Source organism: Chiloscyllium plagiosum, chromosome 35, assembly GCF_004010195.1.
Source record: "Chiloscyllium plagiosum isolate BGI_BamShark_2017 chromosome 35, ASM401019v2, whole genome shotgun sequence".
Taxonomy (NCBI): Eukaryota; Metazoa; Chordata; class Chondrichthyes; order Orectolobiformes; family Hemiscylliidae; genus Chiloscyllium; species Chiloscyllium plagiosum.
This window is the reverse complement of record NC_057744.1, coordinates 21,852,438-21,861,621: the sequence shown is the minus strand read 5'-3', so window position 1 is coordinate 21,861,621 and position 9,184 is coordinate 21,852,438. Positions and strand designations below refer to the sequence as shown.

Here is a 9,184-nt window from a genome sequence, read left to right as displayed (position 1 = left end):
CCTCCCCCACTCACCTACTGTACTCTATGCTACTTTCTCCCCACCCCCACCCTCCTCTAGCTTATCTCTCCACGCTCCAAGCTCACTGCATTTATTCCTGATGAAGGGCTTTTGCCCAAAACGTCGATTTCGAAACTCCTGGATACTGCCTGAACTGCTGTGCTCTTCCAGCACCACTAATCCAGAATAAGGCTCACTGGTCTACAGTTTCCTGCCTTTTCTTTACATCCTTACTTAAATAGTGGCACCACATTAGTCAATGTCCAGTTTTCTGGCATTGGTCCTGTGGCTGTCGATGTACAGGTATGTCGGCAAGGGAACCAACAATCTCTTCCAGAGCCTTCCACAAAGTTTGGGAAATATCTGATCAAGTCCAGGGGATTTATCAATTTTTACATGTTTTAAGACCTCCAGCACCTGCTGTTCTGTAATGGACTCTCTTCAAGACATCACTGTTTATTCTCCCAAGTACTGTAGGTTCCATATCCTTCTCTATAGTAAATACTGACACAAAATATTCATTTAGTATCTCATCCATCTCTTGTTGTTGTACTCCTTTCCCCTAACAGTCCTTTTAGAATCTCTTTGGATTCTCCTTAACTCTATTTTCAAAGTTATCTCATGTCTCCTTTTTGCCTTGCTGATTTCCCTCTTAAGCATACTTCTATTGCCCTTAAACTCCTCTCAGGATTCACTCAGCCATCTATGCATAACATATGCTTCCTTCTTTTTTTTGACCATAGCCTCAATTTCTCTAATCATTCGGCATTTCCTATATTTAACAGCCTTGCCATTTACGCTAACAAGAACATACTTTTTCTGAGATCTCGTTATCTCATTTTTAAAGACATCCCACTTCTCAATCATTGCTTTATCTGTGAGTAGCACCACCTCAATCAACCTTGAAAGTTCCTACCTCATACCTTCAAAATTGGCCTTACTCGTTAAAACTTTAACATTTTGATCAGTTCTATCCCTTTTCATAAATATTTTAAAACTAATAGAATGATGATCACTTGCCCCAAAGTGCTCTTCCACTGACACTGCATTATTTCCCAATAGAGGGTCTACCATGGGTACTTCTCTAGTGGATACATCCACATATTGAATAAAGAAGATTTCTTGTACATACTTAACAAATTCCTCCCCATCCAAGCCCTCAAAGCAATGACAGTTCCAGGCAATTTTTTAACAGCTAAAGTCCCCTACCATTACAACCCTATTATTCTTAGAGATATCTAACATCTCCTTCCATATTTGCTTCTCAGTTACCTGCTGACTACTGGTGGAACTCTAATACAATTCCAACAAGGTGATCTTCCTTTTCTTATTTCTCAGTTCCACCCAAATAACCTCACTGGACAATCTCCCAGGAATATCCTCCCTAAACACAATTTAAGCGGTCTCCAACCAAAAATGACACTCCTCCTCTTCTCTTGCCTCCCTTTCTATCCACCCAATAGCATCTATACTCCAGAACATTAAGCTGCCAGTCCCGAACAGCCCTGAGCCAGGTTTCTGTAATATTTATGATATTGCAATCCCATATTCCCAACCATGCCCTATGTTCATCTGCCTTACCTGTCAGGCCTCTTGCATTGAAGTAAATGCAGCTTAATTTATCAGTCTTTTTCATTCTCTATTAAGCTTTTGCCTATCTTAACCATTTGATTTGCACCCCTTACTTACTGTTCCAGCCTCAGCCTTTTCTCTCTATCGTTTTGGTTTCCTCCCCCTATTATTAGTTTAAAGCCCACTGAGTAGTATGAGCCAATCTCCCTGCAAGGATATTTGGTTCCCTTCCAATTTCAGAGGAGCCCTTCCCTCTTATTCAGGTTATTTCTACCCATGAAGAGGTCCCAATGAACCTACCTTTTAGCTTCCTGCTAGTTTGTTATATCCTCGCTGCAGAACCTAATCCCTTTCCTTTCCTATGTTGTCAGTATCAACATGAGCAACGACCTCCAGGTAGTAACTCTCCCCTCTCAGAATATCTTGCACCCTCTCCAAGACATCCTTGGCTCAGGTATCAGGTAGGCAGCACACCATTCCCAATATGCAAGTGCAGGTAGACAATCAAACCAAACTGAATTGCCTACTGCCTGGACATGTTAATGGCTGGGCCCATGAACAGTTCAACAAGGAGGTCCTCTGGTTTACCCGAGTCCTTGTCACCAGTTAGCCAAAGATTAGGCGCAGGGGGCCACAGCAGCTTCAGTTAATTGGGGTACAAATGAATGTCAATTCAAAGCCCAATACCTGAACACAAGTAAACACTCAATTAATATATAAATATTAATCCCCAATTTCATTCCCAACTGTTTTTCTGCTCTCATTTCTGACAGCAGGTAGTTGCAACAATTCCAAAACACATAATCCTATTCGAAGGAGGCCGTGAGATGATGGGAAACCATAATCCTAATTGCTCTCATTACTATCTCATTGATGGTCAAGTACACTCAGAACAGCACCAGCATAAAACTGCTATCCACGATTAAGAGAGCTATGCATCCGCATGAGCGCTGATGTGCAAAATGTTTACATTTGCAACTCTGTTTTCTCATTTGCCTTTATGCCATTTTACTCAGCCCTTTCTTTTAGGTAATTCAAAAAGATGAGCCCATTGAGTTTCCACCCTCTAAGTTCCCAATAGTTGGCAATCTTTATGCCAGGAGGTCACTATGTTTTGTTAATTTGGTTGATGTTGCCAATTGTTCCAAGAACCACCTACCATTCATTGAGATTTTCTGAATCATGGTGCACCAAAAGTGGAAAGTTTAAGCTTCAGTATGGAAAATAGAAAAATCCCAATCCATTTCATTGATATTTCAAATTTATGAAGAATACAACATTCTCTGAAGTATTACAGGGGAAAGTGGGATAATTTTCCTGCTTATGTGTGTTTTGTTTTAGAATTTTACCAAAAAAATGTCCAATTGGTACATACAGCTTGGAAGGATCCACCTTGTGTAGCCTGTGCCCTCCTGGAAGTGCCTGCCCACATACATCAGTAAGTAAATCATTATTCAGTACTTGTATTTGTCACTTTTCCACCTAAAGTAATTCCAAATTAGACAGCATTTAGATTTATTTATCCCACACAACACACACAACAAAGTAAAATGCCAACAGCTAGCTATATAGTTCCAATAATTACAATTTTATAAACATATTGAAAGTATAAGTCATAAGGCTGGTTTCGATTTTGTTGTCTGAATATTTTAGTAGATATTACATTATCATAGCATCTCATCTCTAAGTACTCTAGACCAATTTGTCAATATATTTTCATGGCACACAAAAATTGCTGAACATTTATGAAGTGCCTCTTTGTTCAACATTCTTACACAGGCCTCAGCTGCTCAATGTGTGCAGCACAGAGAAACTATCAGGAAGCTCTCAGCACTAATTCAATACACATTGCTGTTTGTTGACTGTAAATGACAAATAGCTTCAACTATATCCAAGAGAATATAATTCCCCACATCCCAACATCTTTACATATGGATCTGTGAAAGCCTTTTGTTTTAATTTCTTCTTGCCACCAATCCAACTCGCTCACATGATCATCCATTCATTCACCTTGTATTATAAGTGCAGTATAGTCAACTGAACGGAAACCACCAATTACGTTTCAGTTCACCCTGCAAGATCCATAAATCAAGCAATTTCAAAAAGAATTCTTGTTGGCTGAGTTTCCCCACCTCTGTGATTGGAAATTCCTCCTCACTCTATATTAAATAAAGATACCATCTGCAAGTTTTCTTTCAAGCCACACACCATCCTAATTTGGAACAATGTCACTGATCCTTCACTGTAACTCTGTTAATATCCTAGAACTCCCTCCCTAACAGCACAAGAGCTGCCGTTACACCCCAAGGAATATTGTGGTTCAAGATGGCAGCTCATTGCCATCATCCCCAGGATAATGAAGGATGGTTAATAGATACTGGCCCAGCAAGTCATACCCAAATCCCATGAATTGATTTCCTCAAACTAGTAAGAAGTATACTTTTCACCACTCCATCATTGTTATTTTCTCAATAATAAATTTAAGATTAAGCTTGTCTTTGAACTTGAAGGAAGCAAAGATATTGCTAATGGAGTGAAATGATATTTTATACTTTTTTGGCATACTTTTTAATTAACTCAGAAATGGAAATGATGCGTATTTTATGAAGACAAGATTAAATATCCTCATTTTCACTTTTGATTAACTATTATTTTGTTGCCAAAAATTATTTTAGATTATGTTGCTATTTTTCTTAATGGAAGTCTCCAATTACATAGAGTTATAGAGTCACAGCGATGTACAACATGGAAACAGACCCTTCAGTCCAACCCGTCCATGTTGACCAGATATCCTAACCCAACCCAATCTAGTCCCACCTACCAGCACCCGCCCCATATCCCTCCAAATTCTTCTTATTCATATACCCATCCAGATGCCTTTTAAATGTTGCAATCTTACTAGCATCCACCACTTCCTCTGGCAGCTCATTCCATACACGCACCACCCTCTGTGTGAAAAAGTTGCCTCTTAGGTCTCATTTATATATTTTCCCTCTTACCCTAAACCTATGCCCTCTATTTCTGGACCCCAGGGAAGAAACTCTGTCCATTTATCCTATCCATGACCCTCATGATTTTATAAAGTTCTAAAAGATCACCCCTCAGCCTCCGATGCTTCAGGAAAAACAGCCCCAGCCTGTTCAACCTCTCCCTATAGCTCAAATCCTCTAACTCTGGCAACATCCTTGTAAATCCTTTCGAGTTTCACTACATCTTTCTGATAGGAAGGAGACCAGAATTGATGCAATATTCCAAAAGTGACCTAACCAATGTCCTGTACAGCTGCAACATGACCTCCCAACTCCTGTACTCAATACTCTGACCAACAAACGAAAGCATACTGAACGCTTTCTTCACTATCCTATCGACCTGCGACTCCACTTTCAAAAAGCTATGAATCTGCACTCCAAGGTCTCTTTGTTCAGCAACACTCCCTAGGACCTTACCATTAAGTGTATAAGTCCTGCTAAGATTTGTTTTCCCAAAATGCAGCACCTCACATTTATCGAAATTAAACTCCATCTGCCACTCCTCAGCCCATTGGCCCATCTGATCAAGATCCTGTTGTAATCTGAGGTAACCTTCTTTGCTGTCCACTACATCTCCAATTTTGGTGTCGTCAGCAAATTTACTAACTGTAACTCTTATGCTCACATCCAATTACATAATTTTCAGAAGATGAAACTACAAGGTAATGTTTAAACAAAACCTATTAAGAATCATGAGTTGAAACATCTATGAAAGTGTGCCTAGTCCTACAATGTGTCCAGCTCATGCTAGCACTTTTCTTATGTGCTCCTGCTGAATTTAATATCAACACAACAGAAACTCTAACTGCTATTTCAACAGAGTGCTCTACTCTCCCTCCAAGCCCATGGTCAGTCAATGCTATTAGCTTCCACTCTATTTAATAAAATAACAGTCCCTCGGTTAATGTTGCAAGGCCCTACTTCCTCCTCCAAACAAGAAAATACAGAAATGTGCCACCTAAACACTGTCCACATCAAACATTTTTTTTCAAAAATGAATTAGAGGAAACAAAAACACTTTCACTGTAATTTGATATTGCCTGTATAAGTGAACAGATGAAATAAATATGTCATTCTTTTCTTTTAAAATCTTAGTCAATTCCTGTGCCCTGTATTGTTGGTTCCTACTCTACCAGTGGACAACAGAATTGTACAATGTGTCGGCCTGGCTACGCCTGTTCCAATACCACAAAAGCCGAAGATGTTCAGTGCTTGCCAGGTATTTATGTAAAGCATTTTTGCTTTTATGCCTTGAATGCTAACGGGTACATTTAGACAAAAATATTAAAATTTCAAATATATTGTTAGACAGTGGAAAATAATGGTGTAATATTTCATTTCTGTTATAATTCTCAGCAATTAGTTATTTCAACAGAAACTTTATTTCAAAATAGAAGACTTGAAGATAGGGTGCAGTTGATCTGTATTTACCGCACTGAAGTGTTATCAGTTTGCTGTCACAAATCAGTGCATAAAGTAAATGTGAATGATATTCATTAAAGTTGACATTAAAAGGGATTACATTGTGATGTTCTCATTAATGCTATCAATTTATTAGACATTGAACAGTGTAGGCATATATCTGATCTTCAGACAAGGGGATGTTTATGGGAGTGATCAGTGCTATCGAATGCAAGGCAATATAAGGATCAAAAGGAATATTTGTTTCTGTCTCTGAACTCGCTTCTATCATTAGATTTTTAATTACAGGTTCATACTCTGTGGGAGGTCAGTCTCACTGTACAGTATGTCCAGCTGGATATTACTGCCCAGACACCAAACTGGACATCAAGATTGCATGTCTCCCTGGACACTATGCCTACACTGGATTTGCAACTTGTAGAGCTTGCCCTGCTGGGTGGCAATGTCCTCAGAAAGATGGAAGCCAAAATACCCAATGTCCTAAGGTATGCCTGATGACACTAACTATCTAGAATGCTGCTCCCTTACAGGGAACCTGAGAAAACTGTAACCTTTTCATAAGGTTTCTCTTGATTGGTAAAGATTAGAAGTTAGAAACTCAAGCAAGCCTGTTCAGGATGGCAAAGGCGTGGTGAGATGGTGGGCATTTGTCTCCCATGTTGGCATCCTGCTAACTGCTGGGGAAAGTGTCAGTGAAACATTCAGAGCTGGCAAGGTGTTCATTTGGGTTCATCATTGGAAATGGAGAACAGCCATTTCAGAGCAGGATAACCCAAGGTTCAGATGAAGTCAACAATATGAGTTTGAAGGATATTTTATGTAACCAGGAGATAGTGGTCAACAGTAAGAAGGTAGCTGAGGTTTTGGTGTGGATTGCTCCTTATCTGCATTGAAGCTATCAGGAGGCTATAATGTAACCAATACATCTTAGAATGATAGAGTGATCCAATAAAAGATTACAGAATCCAAAGCTGGAATTCCCTGGACTGTGCTTATTCCTAGTTCTGTCCCAGTGAGTCTCCATCAAGATTGTCACTGAGCAAAGCCCTAACAAACAACATGTAATTATAAAAGCTCTTTGTTCTGTTTTTCATTCCAGGGCACCTTCTCCACTGGACTTCAAAAGGCTTGCACATTGTGTCCTGCTGGAAAGGCCTGTCCTACGACCAATACCAATAATACCATTCCCTGCCAGCCTGGGAGTTACTCTGTGGGGCAGCAAGCTGTAAGGCAACATTTAATAACTTTTTTTTTGTCATAAAACATTTTCTCTACTGAAACATTTCAGTAAATAACTCCTGTCATGTCAGTCCACCAAAACACAGACCATTGAGAAGGGCCTCACAAGCTGCAGGAGGTTAAAATTGGAGGTCAATTTAATGTGTGTTTATATTATTGATCAGCAAACTGCAAATTATAACAATGGACATGCTCTGGTGGCAAAGATTATTAGTAGCCTGTTCGCAAACTTTAACTAACATTGTTCCAATTTGTGGCTTGCTGATCCGTAATGTGAACACATATTAAATTGACTCAAATTTTACCCTCCCATAAGGCCTTTCTCAACCGTACAGAGCTCTCAACATTGGCCAGGAAGTGAAAGGTCAATGCAGGGAAAATGTGATTGCTAGTCTGCATCATATTACCCCATTGTACTGACATTGCACTAATGTCTTGCTCCACTCAAATTTGTCTGAGCTCCATTATACTCCTTTGGGGTTTCCATGACACCAAGTTTTGAAATACAGCAGAAAAGAAAGTTTTAAAGAATGCTTCCTTTGTGCAGTACTCTGGAATTTAATCGTAGTTTGTTTCAAGAGTTTAATTAATTGGCAAGTATTTATAGTACGATGGTTATTTGGAACAGTTTTGGTACACTACTAGTTTTTTTCTATCTAAACTGTGACTCTTTAGGTAGACCACATTCTTTGTGGAAATAAATCTGTATTTTATCCATCTGTCTTTATGGAAAGAATACCCAATTTAATCACTAGGCCCTAACTGAAGCCAAAGGTTTAATGAATGACCATCACCTTTCTGATTACCTCCAAAAGCAGAAAGTAATATGCTACCCATGTATGAAACTACTGGATCAGATTAAATACTGATCAAGTAACATATGGAAATGAAATGATCTTTTAACAATACACAGCTATAAATTATAGAACAAAGATTACTCCTCAACAGGTTAATATTTTTTCTAATAAACCATTTTTACATTAGCAATGAACAGGTTCTTGTAGTTAAGGGTGTTCTGCTTGGTAAAATGGAGATGGGATCAGATTATGAGGTGCCAAAGAGGTGAAATAAGTGGTTAATGAGTTTGGTGAGATACAGTGAGAAATCTAGTGGCAAGAAATCCTCCAAAAAACTCAATGTAACTCATGCTTGGCCAAATGTACCTCAGCATTTTCTTATCAATGAAATACTTTCATGCATAATTGTCTAGTCATTCTCTATTTTAAATTATTTTTACTGATCCAATGTCAGCATGTCTAACTCAGTCAAAGAAGCTGACAGGTTAGGACATAATAGGCAAGGATAAATGATTCTGTATCTGACTTAAGTTAAATTTCTTAAATGTAACATAAGTTAAATTTCTTAAATGTAACATAACATATAAAGACAACAGAATGTGAAATGTGAGAATTGTCATGTATATCAATGATCTGTGGCTTTGATGTCTGATTAGGAATGTACAGTGTGCCCACCTGGATATGAGTGCCCCTCGATCACGGAGTCCATTGTGAAGCCTTGCTCAATGGGATTTTACAGTTCAGGTGGAGCTGTGACATGCACACAATGTCAGCCTGGCTATGCTTGTCCTTCACGCTTTGAGGCTCTTCAAATTGCCTGCCTGCCAGGAACCTTTGCCAATGCTGGATTTACAGTGAGTCTGAAGAGGCGTTGACATGTTTAGCTAAGATGATTCTCCTGCCTTTGTTATACTCTCAGAAATGTTTATTATATCCTTTGTGAATGCATTAAAAAGATCCAAAAAGAAAACTGAAAGTCTTGTTTGTAACAAGTTAGATTGGTATATGGGTATTGTACCTAAACATTTGGACAATTAGGTAGGAAAGAAGTGAAAAATTAACCAACAGGCCCTTCAGCCCAACACGTCCACACTGACCTGCCACCAACCCATACATTTACCCCTT

At 38.9% G+C, this 9,184-nt stretch overlaps 1 protein-coding gene across 1 annotated transcript in view; it reads left to right on the top strand.

Moving 5' to 3' along the window:
* The window catches only part of LOC122540697 (cell death abnormality protein 1-like), a 17,415-nt gene extending 8,463 nt beyond the window's left edge, over positions 1-8,952 (top strand). Inside the window, exons 3-7 of the mRNA XM_043676806.1 lie at positions 2,914-3,010; positions 5,697-5,820; positions 6,312-6,508; positions 7,123-7,248; positions 8,716-8,952. Coding sequence (XP_043532741.1) covers positions 2,914-3,010; positions 5,697-5,820; positions 6,312-6,508; positions 7,123-7,248; positions 8,716-8,934 — 763 coding nt within the window. The 3' untranslated portion in view covers positions 8,935-8,952. The remainder of the gene's footprint in view (positions 1-2,913; positions 3,011-5,696; positions 5,821-6,311; positions 6,509-7,122; positions 7,249-8,715) is intronic.
* The last annotated feature ends 232 nt before the right edge of the window (positions 8,953-9,184 follow it).